Consider the following 13,603-nt stretch of genomic DNA (forward strand, 5'->3'; position numbering starts at 1 on the left):
CATTGCGGTGGTAAGTCGAGGACTCCCTTTAGTCTCTCTATTCCTGCAGCCACATGGTTTCCCCAGGCAGCCTTGTTACTTACGTTGGCAGCCAAGAGGATCGTTGGGGCTCAGGCCGTAAAAGCCTTCTTTGCAGCTGTCACAACGCACACCTCTGACGTTCTCTTTGCAACGACACTGTCCTGCAATCATGCCCAGCGTTGTGTCTGTATGACTGTCACACACACCTCCATCCGAAGAGCCTGCTGGGTCACAGTCACAGGCTACGAGATGAAAGAGAAAAGGTGTGTATGAGGAGGAGAAGAAATTGGTAAATTGGATAGGCAGAGCCAGAGGTGGGTTTCTACCGGTTCGGACCGGTTCAGCTGAACCAGTAGTGGTATGCCGGTCTAGGTCGCAGAACCTGCAATGATTCAGGCTGGCCACACCCTGAATCGGTTCCCCGGTCGCCACTATTGTCGCCGCCATCTTTTTTTTTTTAGTTCTGGGCATGTGCACAACAATTTCCACTGGATTGCGCATCCCACGCGCGCAAAGCACGCACATGAGCAAAATGGCAGTAACGCCGGCTAGAACCCACCCCTGAGCAGAACAAGGCCATGCTGCTATTAATTTTATCTGCAAAGCATGCTAAAGCTCCATAAAACCAGCCCTCATTGATGGCGGCTTCCAGAAATACTGATTTGTTCACCTCTCTCTTCAGATTGGAGCAGCTTCAGGAAGACCAGGGCTAACTTTGGGTTTTACAAAAAATTTCAAGATTTTCTGGGTCCCTGTTCCTGTTGATAGTGGCCCGTCTCATTTTACCCTCTGAGGCAGGGGTATCAAATTCAATTTCATTGAGGGATACATCAGGGTTGAGTTTGACCTTGGGGGGGGGGGGGGCGTGGCCAAAGTGTGTGTGACCAGCTCAATGTCACTTGTCGCAGCTCCGTTTTCAGCCACGACAGCCTCCTGCAGCCCTTTACCAGCGAAAATGGAGCTCGGGGAAGCCCTGTGTGGCCCGACTGGGCTCTGTTTTTGCTGGCAGAGGGCTGCAGGAGGCCGTTGTGGCCAAAAACGGAGCCCAGGAGAGCTGTGCGTGGCCCTTTTGAACTTCTTTTTTGCTGGCAGAGACACCACAGGTCAGTCCTTCACTGTTTCCAGGGTGGCCCCACGGGCCAGATCTAAGTATCCCGTGGGCCAAATCTGGCCAGCAGACCTTGAGTTTGACATCCCTGCTTTAAGGAGAACACATTCTTGGAGAAAAGGGTATGACACACAAACGCTGGAATATGCATTTTAGTTGTGCCTAATGCACAGGAAATGCAAACATTTGATTCTCTGAAGATGTCCAGGAACTAGATCTTTACATTTTGCCACACATGAGCTAAGATTTGACATTGGCGGTCAACTGACTATTATGCCACCGTATTGAACTTCTGACCCCTGCAGATATCCCTGGTGTTGATATGTCACGAGCCATGAGAAGAGCCACAAGAAGGGAAACCTTGTGAGTAATTTCAGGCTTTTGTCTCAATAAAAAGCTTGACTGAACACTTGATTTAGAACTGAGCTGAACTAACGGCTAAAGGAGATGATGTGATGGGATCATAGAGTGCAGAGTCATCCAGCACAAAACACTTCATAGGGGATCATCCGTGAATCAAATGCAGGGACCGTTGTGTGCAGTATTCATTTCTAACTGAGTTCTGACAGCTTATTACATAATCTTCTTCAAGCTCTTTCCTCTGGAAGAAAGCTCCAATAATATCTTACAAGCAACAGTGCCCTTCGTACAAATCAATACATCCTGGAAGTGCTGAAAATGTTGATCGCTGACAAGTTTAAAAATTGCTAGCAATTTAAAGGTAAGGTAAAGATTCCCCTCTCACATATGTGCTAGTTGTTCCCTACTCTAAGGGGCGATGCTCATCTTTGTTTCAAAGCCGAGGAGCCAGCACTGTCCGAAGACGTCTCTGTGGTCATGTGGCCGGCATGACTAAATGCCGAAGGCGCACGGAACACTGTTACCTTCCCACCAAAGGTGGCCCCTATTTTTCTACTCGCATTTTCACATGCTTTCGAACTGCTAGGTTGGCAGAAGCTGGGACAAGTAATGTGAGCTCACTCCATTACGCGGCACTAGGGATTCGAACCATCGACTTTTCTAATCGACAAGCTCAGCATCTTAGCGGCTGAACCATTGCGTCCCTCTGCAAAGAAACTAGTGGGAAATTAAAATAGAGTTAAGGTCAAGAGAGCCAGTTTGGTGTAGTGGTTAAGGTCTCAGGCTAGAAATGAAGAGACTGTGACTTTTTGTCCTGTTTCAGGCACAAAGCCAGATGGGTGACCATTAGGCCAGTCACTTTCACTAAGCCCTAGGAAGGAGGCAACGGCAAACCACTTCTGAAAAACCTTGCCAAGAAAACTGCAGGGACTTGTCCAGATAATTTCCAAGAATCAGACACAAGGGAAGAAAAAGAAATGGGTCCATGAAGGAATGGAAACCTTCCCAAAGCAATTGGCAAAGTCACTCACTTTCAGTTGTGTATAGATTCAGATTATTTTATCGTTGTTCCTGGGGCATGCAAGGAGAAAGTGACATACTTACGAATGCATGCCGTTTTGGCCCTGATGTCAGCCAGTGGGTTGCGGTAGAAGAACGGCTTGCAGCTCTGGCAGTGGCGGCCCATGGTGTTGTGCTGGCACTCATCACAGACCCCACCACTGGAGTTACCTGTAGCCAGGTAGACGGCTATGTCAAAGTGGCACCGGTGGGAGTGTTCGTTGCAGTTGCATTCTGGGGAGAAGACAGGGAAGTGATTCAGGTGCCTGCATCTCGTTCGTGTCCATTCTCCTCCATGGATACCACCCAAGACAACCCCCTGATCTAGCAATATTTATACTGTATTTCCCCGAAAATAAGACAAGGTCTTATTTTCTTTTGACCCCCCCGAAATAAGTGCTTGGCGTTATTTTCGGGGAGGTCTTATTATTTTTGAGGTGCAGGAGGCGGAGAGCGTGGTAACCTCATGGCTGCTGCTGTGTCGCAATATTTTTGGGGAGGGCTTATTTTAGAGCATGTGCTCAAAAGCCCAATTGAGCTTATTATCTGGGCAGGTCTTATTTTCAGGGAAACAGGGTAGCAATAGTATTTATAGACCACTTCGCAGTGCTTTTACAGCCTTCTCTAAGCGGTTTACAGAGTCAGCCTATTGCCCCCAATCTGGGTCCCCATTTTACCCACCTCGGAAGGATGGAAGGCTGAGTCAACCTGGAGCCTGGTGAGATTTGAACTGCCAAATTGCAGTCAGCCGGCAGTCAGCAGAAGAAGCCTGCAGTCCTGCCTTCTAACCACTGTGCCACTGCGGCTCTTATTCCAGGAGATATTAAATAAACGGTGACGCAGACTTTCCTCTCCCCTGAAATTTGGGATCCTAAATGGTCTCAAGTCATGACAATTGTGGTGCTCTCATAGGATACTCCCGAGGGGAAGAAGCAAGGCAGCCAAGATGAGCGAGCCATCAGCCAGAGGGGAGAAAGCTTCAGGAGTTCCTGCAGTGGGCTTGGATGGCCATCCAAAAGAGGAGGGTCTCTGCCTGGACCTTAACTAGATGTGTGATTCAGGATACTATACAGGTGGTCCTCGACTTACAACCAAAATTGAGCCCAAAGTTTATGTGGTTAAGTTTTGCTCCGTTTTACGATCTTTCTTGTTAAGTGAATCACTCCCGTTGATAAGTTAGTGACCTGGTGGTTAAGGGAATCCGGCTTCCTCATTGACTTGGCTCATCAGAAGATTGCAAAGGGTGATCACTTGACCCTGGGATGCTGCAATAGTCATAAGTATGATCCAATTGCCAAGCATCTGAATTTTGATCACGTGATGATGGGGATGCTGCAAAGGTTGTAACTGTGAAAAATGGTCATAAGCCGCTTTTTTTCAGTGCTGTTGTAACTTTGAACAGCCATTACCTGTACAGATAGTCCTTGATTTACAACCATTCGTTACCAACCATTCAAAGTTATAACAGCACTGAAAAAAGTGACTTACAACCCAGTCCTTGCACTTATGACTATCTCAGTTGCATCATCAACATTCAGGCACTGGGCAACTGATTTATATTGATGAAGGTGGCAATGTCTTGGGGGTCACCCTTTGCGATCATCTCCATCTGGCTTCCAATAAGCAAAGTCAACAGGAGAAGCCAGATTAATTTAACAACTCCCATAACAATTGCAATGATTCTCTTAACAATCGTGGGGGGAAAGATAATAAAATCAGTCATGATTGATTCAACAACCGCCTTGCTTAGCAATGGAACTCCTGCTCCCAATTGTAGTTGCAAATAAAAAACTTACAATACGGTTTGATAAATCAGTAAGTTCACCCATGATTAAACTTTCTAGGGCCGTGGTGGCGAACCTATGGGTATGCGTGCCACAGGTGGCACATGGAGCCATTTGTTAGGGCATGCGAGGCGTTGCCCTGTCAGCTCCAGCCAGCTGGCCAGCTGACTTTGGCCTTTTTTTAAGGCCAGTTTTTGCCCTTAATGCTCAATGAAGCCTCCGGAGTGCAAAAAATGGCCCTACGGGCAAACCGGAAATTCAGAAACAGACTTCCGGTTTGCTCATAGAGCCATTTTTTGCCCTCTGGAGCCTTCAGGAGGCTTCACTGAAGGCTTTGGTGGGCAAAAAATGGCCCTACAAGGAATCCAGAAGTCACTTCCGGTTTGGCCGTAAGGCTGTTTTTCGCCCCCCGGAGCCTTCAAGGAAGCTTCCAGAGGGTCTTGGAGGGCGGGGAAGGCTGTTCCTCCCCAGGCTCCTAGAAAGCCTCTGGAGCCTGGGGAGGGCGAAAAACATGTTCATTGTGGGTGTGGGCACACTCACGCACGACCCACCTGCGCTCCCCACGTTTTTGGTAAACGATGGGAAAAAGGTTAGCCATCACTGTTCTAGGGCTTGTGGTCTTGGCTATGTAAATACACAGCGATGTTACCAGGCGCATCAGAGACTGATCTCCCTGCAATGACTCCCACTGGTTTACCATGCAATCCCTTCCTGCTCCATGTAAGCACAACGGCTTAGCCTTCCACTCACACCTTTGCAAGCATGTGGATTGTGGACCTCGGCTGGACTCCAGGGCAAGTCCTGATAGAAATTCTTGCACAGCTCACAGTTGAGACCCTTCGTGTGGTGCTTACAGACACACTGTCCATGGATCTGGAACAGAGGAGACAGGTAAAATAGGTTTACAAGCAATGGTGGGATGCAACCAGTTTAACAACTGGTTCAGTGAGCGTGTGCTTTGCACGTGCAAGCACTCTATGTGTGCATGCTATACATGCGTGCTATGCATGCGCGCAGAGAGTTTAAAAACCGCCCATTTTAAGCATAAAAACTTAGCTTCTATGTCAGCACCAGTGAGTACAACAGCTGATGCGTGGCAATCCGCTATGGTATTTTTTAAAAAGACCATGAATTTCTATAGTAGATGCAGAGAACCTCTGATACTAGCTAACCTTGCATAAACTTCGTGTGGTTATCAATTTCTCATCCCCCTGGTCTTTTCCTTGCCTCCCACTGAGCAACTTACCATGCCTTCAACCGGGTTAGCTGATCCTGTGAACGGGGCACACTCAGAGGCATGTCCATAACAGAAGCAGCTCCCTCGAAGCACCATTTCATATACCGCATAGTAGTATTTCTGCAGTACTTGATATCGTGAGTCTAACAAATTGTCTCCCAGGGTATGCAGCTTTGTGAAGTTCACCCGCAAGTTGGTGACACGTAACAAATCTGGGCAAGAGAGGGAATTGTTGAAGCAGTAGTTTAGCTTTTACAGATTCTTCAGCCTTCCCCCTTTCTATCTTCTCGCTTTTCTCCCTCCTTCTTTTTATGGCCGCAGTTATCAGGTAGGAAGCAGAGTAATATAACTACTACCTTTCCCCAAATGTATCTCTTCCCAAGTGTTGAATAAAAATTCTCCTCCCATTCCCACAGGGTGTGATTGTCCAACACATCTGGAGGATACCTCCAGCTGAGATGGGCAGCCTATAATTTTTTTAAATAAATAAGTAAATTGAAAAACGGACATATAAGGTACTGTGCTATCACGACCTACAATAAGCCCTTTTAAATTAACCTGCATGCCAATCCAGTCTGAGATGCCTGTCAGCCTCCCAAGTCAACCAGAGTGGAAACAGGACAAGATGAGCTAATTCAATTTTATTATAAGGCTACATTGGTAGAATCTTGCAAGTCTGAAAGTACAAATCTCCCACCGTCTCTTTTTACTGCCTGATTAATTAGGGTGGATCCTCTCTAAGTTTCTTTCTCTGCCCTGTATTCAGTTGTGGGCTCCTCCCTCTTTTATCTAATTGTGCCCTAGGCAGCATCTCTTGCCTCCCATCTACCAAGGTCATGCTCACATTCCACCACAAGGATCTTCCTTAGAATAATGATGCCTTTTCTTTATTAAAAAGTCCTCTGTACCCTTATCACTCGTTCCCATATTTGCTTGTTTGGGGCATGACTGACTCTGGTAGGGTGGAGGTTTGTTCTCTGAGCTTGTGGGTTGGTTTCCGAATACTTTTTTGTTACCAGGCTAGGTTAACATCTTCAGTGGAATTTAGGGAAATTCTGTTCTGTTCCCTAGATTCCACTGAAGATATTATATAGCCTGGTAATGAAACATTTGGAAACTAACCAGGGGGGGCTGCTGGGGGTTTCGCAGGGGTTCGGGAGAACCTCTAGCTAAAATTCTATTCAGTTTGGAGAACCCGCAAATCCCACTCCTGGCTGGCCCCGCCCCACCCTGCCCTGCCCCTCCCAGGAGTCCCCATGTGGCCCGTTTTGGATGCAGATAAGTGCAGAGTGCACACGGAGGCTTGGGAAGGGCAAAAAATGGACCTACCAGAGATTTGGGAAGGCCGGAAATGGGCCTCTGGAGCCTGGGGAGGCCATTTTCGTTCTCTCCCCCTCCCTCCCCCCTCTCTCTCCCACCCCTTCTTCTCCTCTTCTTCTCCCACTCCCTTCTCCCTCCCGTTCTCCCCTCCCCTCTTCGTCCCTCCTGTTCTCCTCCCCCCTCTCTCCCCCTCCCTCCCCCTCTCTCTCCCTCCATCTCTCCTCCTCCTCCCCCTCCCTTCTCCCTCCCTCCTGTTCTCACCTCCCTCCCTCCTTCCCATTCTCCTCCCCTCCCTCTCCCCCTCTCGTTCTCTCCCCCTCCATCCCCCCTCTCTCCCTCTCCATCTCCCCGCTCTCTCCCTCCATCCCTCATCTCCTCCCCCTCCCTTCTCCCTCCCCCCTCCCTTCCGTTCTCCCCTCCCTCCCCCCCGGAGACACAAGGAAAGCCTCCAGAGCCCGGGGAGGGCAAAAACACCCCCCACCTTGGTGCAGGAGGCCGACTAGGCCACGCCCACCATGGCCACGCCCACCCAGCAACCGGGCAGAGAACTCCTTGCTAAAAGTTTTGAAACCAACCCATAAGCTCGGAGAACAAACCTCCACCCTTAGCCAGATTTTTACCACTATCGCAAGCATGACTCTAAAGCCTTCGCAACATATTTTAATCCTTGGCAACATTTCTTTTCAATTCTCGGAAGTAGCCTCTTCCTTACTTCCTGTTGAAGCCATACCTTGGATTTCCTGGCTGTAGGGGTCTTCTACTTTCACAGCTGGATCTAGTACCTTGAAGATGACCTGTAGTGGTAAAAGAGATGATTGAACATATGGTTGATACAATGTATAACAAGATGCTGTTTTTGCTTATCTTTTATTTTTTGTTTTCCTTTCTGTAAAAGTTGTGAGATTTGGAGAGATTTCTACTTTCAGCACGATGTAGCTGCCAATTTTTTTTGTATATCCACCTACCCTTCCCTATAAATGTTTAAAAACCAATAAAATTCTTTTTTAAAAAAAGAAAGAAAATGACCTGCAGAGAGAAGTTAAAAGACACACCTAAGTTCTCCCTAACTTCCTAAGAGCATAAAGGTAGACTTCGACTTATGACCACAACGGAGGCTGGAATTTTGATCATAAGTTGTTGCAATCATACATCTAGTCAATTTTACGACCGCTTTTATAATGGTTAGAAAGCAAGCCACCATGTTTGTTAAGCGAACCATGCAATCATTAAGCAAAATTAGACGTAGCTGATCGGTGTTTTTTCCCCCCGTTTTCTGACAGCAAAAAAGTCAAAAATCACAGTCACGTAAACATAGGACACTGCAACCAGTCTTAAATGTAAGCACCTGAAATGAGACCATGTGCCCATGGTGTGTGTCTGTGTCTGTGTCTTTCTCTGTGTGTGTATGTGTGTGTGAGAGTTCTAACCTTCAGGATGGGTCATAAATAGCTCTTTTGAAGTTTGTTGTACCCTCAAATGGTAATTTATACAACCGGTCGTAAATCAAGGATAATCTGTAAAGTCACTGAGTTCTTTTTATCAAGATCAATGTCCAAGGGAAAATAGTGAAGGCAAAGCTGCTATCTAAATTAGGCAATGACTGGGTCTAATAATAATTAATCATATTAGCCCTTCAAAATAACAAAATCCAAAGTAGTGAATAAACTACATAAACACATAAAAGACATCTTTTTCAAAGCTATGTTAAGATCAAGGTTCCCATCGCACATATGTGCTAGTCGTTCCCGACACTAGGGGGCGGTGCTCATCTCAGTTTCTAAGCGGAAGAGCCAGTGCTGTCCGAAGATGTCTCCGTGGTCATGTAGCCAGCATGACTAAACACCAAAGGCGCACGGAGCGCTGTTATCTTCCCACCAAAGGTGGTCCCTATTTTTCTACTTGGAATTTTACATACTTTCGAACTGCTAGGTTGGCAGAAGCTGGGACAAGTAACGGGAGCTCACTCTGTTACGCAACGCTAGGGATTCGAACCGCTGAACTGCTGACCTTTCTAACAAGCTCAGCGTCTTAACCACTGAGCCACCGTGTCCCTTAAAAGTTGTGTTACACAGACACAAAACCCGGATGTCATAACACTGCCATTGTGAAAGCGATTCTCATATTCAGTGGTACCACAAGGTACCAAATTTCAAAGAAGGCTGATCTTTCCCCGTCACCTAATTTCCCATATTACAAATTCAGGAATCTGCCCTAAAAAAAGACAACTGAGTTAAAGTGAAAATGAGCCCTTGAGAAACACAGGGGTTTTGAGATGGGGATAAAAAAAATCTCCCATGTAAAGAATTAAGTTGGTGCTAAATAACATATTTTGATATGAAAAGCCTAAGAGATTTGGTCCCAGCTGCTTTCCTTAGAACTGAAGATATCAAGAGAAATTCCTTGTTATCTCTCTGGCATGTGGATAGGGAAACTATAAATGCTTAGAATATTTTTATTTTATTTTAACTTGCACTTTCTTTTAACATTGTTGATACATGGTAGTTAAACATAAAAACTTGGAGCCCAATTCTGTCAGCCTTATAGTCACATATCCAAAACCTACTACAGATAACATTTAGTGACACAAGCTACTTATGACCTGCTTTTGAAGTTATGGCAGCCGTACACAAACACCCTTTAGTTGCATTTTCCCATTTTGGATGCTTGGCAACTTTTATGGCAGTTTGCAGCATCCCATCAGGCTCGGATTTAGATGAAAAGAGGCCCTAGGGCCTAGGCTATTCCACTTATGGGGCCCTTTCACCTCCCATTTTTAAGTTTGTAAATTACATGAGAGATAATAAAATACATCATTACTGTGATATATATCAATATATTAAATGAAACATGTTGTAATTGGTACTAACCTTTATAAAAAATGTGGCACGGATAATAAATAAAAATAAAAGGCCCCTCTTGATCTTGAGGCCCTAGGCTGAAGCCCAGTTAGCCTATAGGAAAATCCGGCCCTGCATCCCATGATCATAATTTTTGATGGGTTTTGCTGGTTTCCAGAATTTACTTTTGGTTGCATCAAAACCAATAAAGTAGAAGATTAGTTTTCATTGATAAAGTAGATTAATTTAATTACCATGGCATCAGGGGTGAGTTCTGGCTTCTTTTACTGCCAGTTCACTCAGGGACGCGCTTTGGGGGGCACATGCGCAGTACGTAAAAAAAAATGCTTCAGCGTATGCACAGAAGCAAAAAAATGATAAAACTGGTTCGGGGGCTCAGCCGGCCAAGTTACTACCTACTCGGCTGAATCGGTCTGAACCGGTAGGAACTAAGAACTTAACGACTGTCACAAATATATTGTAAAATTAAGGCTGGTCAGATGGTGACTCGTTTAATGATGCAATGTTCCAGGCTCAATTATAGTGGTAAACCAAGGACCATTTGCACCTGTCAGATCTGCTCTGATCTTTCTATCCTGCTCTTCCTAGGTGAGGAGCAAGAAAAATGTGACTTTCTGGCTTAGCTGTAATCTATACAAGTAGTCCTTGATTTACAACAAATGAAGCAAACAAAATGTTACAAAAGTTATGACACGTATGTAGTTACTTACCAAACACATCTAAATTATATAAGAGTAACCAAATATCTTTACAATCCACGAGGCTTTTGAGCACCCCTAACGTTTGGAAATTGAACGTCGAAAAATTTGACACGCCCTAAAACAATCCATGTAATGATCGTTCAAAGCTACAAAAGCACTAAAAACGACTTTCACACTTACAACCGTTGCAGCATCCTTGTGATCACACGATCAAAATTCAGACGCTTGGCAACTGACTCATACTTAATGACGGTTGCAGGGTCCCAGGGTTGTGTGACCACCTTTTGCGAACTTCTGACAAGGCAAAGTCAATGGGGAAGCCAGATTCACTCAACAACTGTGTTATTAACAATTTCAGTGAGTCATTGTAAATTATGGCACGACAGATGATAAAACAGGGCAAAACTCACTTAACAAATCCCTCACTTAGCAACAGAAATTTTGGATTCTGTTGGGGTCGTAAGTCAAGGACTACCTGTGTAAGATCCTAACAGGGGGTTCTCACAAACCAGATGAAACTGGATTTTGGATTCTGTTGGGGTCGTAAGTCAAGGACTACCTGTGTAAGATCCTAACAGGGGGTTCTCACAAACCAGCTGAAACTGACCAATTCCCTTCAGAGTCATACTCCCAATTTAAGTTCTGTATTCCCATGGCTACTGTTGGATACAATTTTAAGGCTAGAGTAAACCATAGAACTCATCCAGTTAGCCCAAAAAAATTCACCTCAAAAAGGCTAAGAAGACTTTACTGCTTTCCAAATTCATTTCAACAACTGGGGCTGTCTGCATTCATACTCAGAACTTGAGATTTTACACTCCTTTCTGCTGTTTAAAAATTAATTTGAATGTAACGTTGATCTTTCTATTCAGTGAACACAGTATAAACTGTGCTACAATGAATGAGACCATTACTCTTTCTTCACTCTGTATTATCCACTCTGAGAGGCAGCCGCCTTAAAAAAACAACCTTCACACTCCTTACCTAAATTAAATCTAGGATATCTTGCCTGCAAATTACGTTTGCTATCAGAGTGTAGCCCATTCTCAGAGCCAAGTATCTATTTGTATTCTAGTTCCATTAATCCTAGTCCAGAAAGACAAACTGAGCTATGAATGAGCTTGTGTTGCTAGAGTTGCATAGAAAACAGTGGTGAATTTGGGGAAGGGATTTAAACCTGCTCAATGTAAATAAAGACTGACTGCTTATCTTCCCCATCTTGTTCATATAATGACAGAGATACAATTCTCTGGTCTTCCAAGTGACATTGCCAATTGCATTTCATTCTAACTTCCATAGAATAGCACTGACTTCACCGTAGCTGGATGGCTCAATCTCAGAGTATCGCTCGTCGCACATTGCTTGATTGACATGTGTTGGGATCTGAGTGGGAACAGCTGGGAAGAGCTTGGAGCAATTGAAAGCAAAGTAACGGTAAACTCTCCAGCTTTGCCCAAAATCTGATGAACGCTCAATGAGCATTGCTGCTGGACGGAAAGTCTGAAAGAGAAAGAAGAGAGGAGTTAACTGGAGAATATTTGTCGTTACTGTAGCTAACTTCCCTGTATATCATTAAAAGATGATCGCTACCTTAAAATGTCCAAAACATACATGAATAGCAAAGCAAGTCAGAGAACAAAAGAGACTGTCTTTTCTAGATGCAAGTTTGATTTTTATTCACTCCCCCCCCCTTTAGACCCTCTGTATATTTCATTCATTCATTCATTCATTCATTCATTCATTCATTCATTCATTCATTCATTCATTCAACAGGGAACAAAAGAGACTGGCTTTTCTAGTTGCAAGTTTGATTTTTACTCGCTTCCCCCCACCCTTTAGACCCTCGGTATATTTCCTTCCTTCCTTCCTTCCTTCCTTCCTTCCTTCCTTCCTTCCTTCCTTCCTTCCTTCCTTCCTTCCTTCCTTCAACAGGGAACAAAAGAGACTGGCTTTTCTAGTTGCAAGTTTGATTTTTACTCGCTTCCCCCCACCCTTTAGACCCTCGGTATATTTCCTTCCTTCCTTCCTTCCTTCCTTCCTTCCTTCCTTCCTTCCTTCCTTCCTTCCTTCCTTCCTTCCACAGGGAACAAAAGAGACTGGCTTTTCTAGTTGCAAGTTTGATTTTCATTTGCTTCCCCCCCCCCAGACCCTCTGTATATTTTATTCATTCATTCATTCAATTTCTATATAATACAGTACATTTCCATGATATTATGGAAGAGTTTCCATGACTTGCTCAAAATGTAATACATTTTTATTTTACCAGCACTTTTCATACATATTTCCACTTGTGGAATACCTACAGGACCTGTCCCAGAGGGTTGAGTGTCCATTTGTCTTAACACCTTTTTGAGTCAGATGCTGCAGTGATTCAGGGTGTCCCAATAAATAGAAGGAAAGGGCCTTTCGTGTTTTACTGCACCCCCATCAGTGTTTGACTGATGACTAGATCCATCTGGCTCTCTGATACAGGATGTATATCCTCCTACAGCCCCAGATATGTTTGGGGGAGCAACTTGTGGAGGTTTCTGCCACATCCAGAGAAATCCACCAATTGCGGCACCTAACATGCCCTGCAATGAATTGTTAGGATAGTTTCATTCACTGGCCTCATCTGAGATCAGTCATAGGAAAAGATCACAGTTACAGTATGTCAACATCGTTTGCGCTACTCATGTACTAGAACCATGATGGCAAACCTATGGCACGTGAGCCAGAGGTGGCACGCAGCGCCCTCTCGGTGGGCACGCAAGTCATCGCCCCAGTTCAGCTCTGCCCCACATGCGCTCGTGCATCCTGCCAGCCAGCTGGTCTATGGGTCTCTGTCGCACATTCACCGTGTGTGTGTGTGAGGCACGTGAGGGGGGACATGTGTATGCACGGGGGAACATGGCATGTGCGAGAGGGCATACATGGGGGCGCATGCAGGGGGGGCGCTTTGGGCACTCGGTCCAGAAAAGGTTAGACATCACTGGACAAGAGGATCCCATAGTAAGCTGGTCCTTCAGATGTGCACTACAGGTAGCTTATTTTGAGGCTGAGAATCTCTGGAATGCAAATCCCAGCAATCCAAGACAGCACGGCAACTGAAGGAACAAATGAAAACATTAGAGAGGGTCCAGAGCAGTGGTGGGTTTCAAAATACTTTAGAACCT

General features: G+C 45.2%; 1 protein-coding gene across 2 annotated transcripts in view; it reads right to left on the reverse strand.

Annotated features, from left to right (window-relative positions):
* Positions 1 to 13,603, reverse strand: part of LOC309383079 (laminin subunit beta-1-like) — a 112,751-nt gene that overhangs the window by 63,122 nt on the left and 36,026 nt on the right. For both annotated transcript variants that reach the window (XM_081935239.1, XM_081935238.1), the window contains 6 exons: positions 11,760 to 11,948; positions 7,620 to 7,683; positions 5,579 to 5,781; positions 5,085 to 5,205; positions 2,594 to 2,782; positions 84 to 263 (listed from right to left, as the gene is read on the reverse strand). In XM_081935239.1, coding sequence (XP_081791365.1) covers positions 84 to 263; positions 2,594 to 2,782; positions 5,085 to 5,205; positions 5,579 to 5,781; positions 7,620 to 7,683; positions 11,760 to 11,948 — 946 coding nt within the window. The remainder of the gene's footprint in view (positions 1 to 83; positions 264 to 2,593; positions 2,783 to 5,084; positions 5,206 to 5,578; positions 5,782 to 7,619; positions 7,684 to 11,759; positions 11,949 to 13,603) is intronic.

The sequence above is a fragment of the Natrix helvetica genome, assembly GCF_964273705.1.
Source record: "Natrix helvetica genome assembly, chromosome: 1".
NCBI lineage: Eukaryota > Metazoa > Chordata > Lepidosauria > Squamata > Natricidae > Natrix > Natrix helvetica.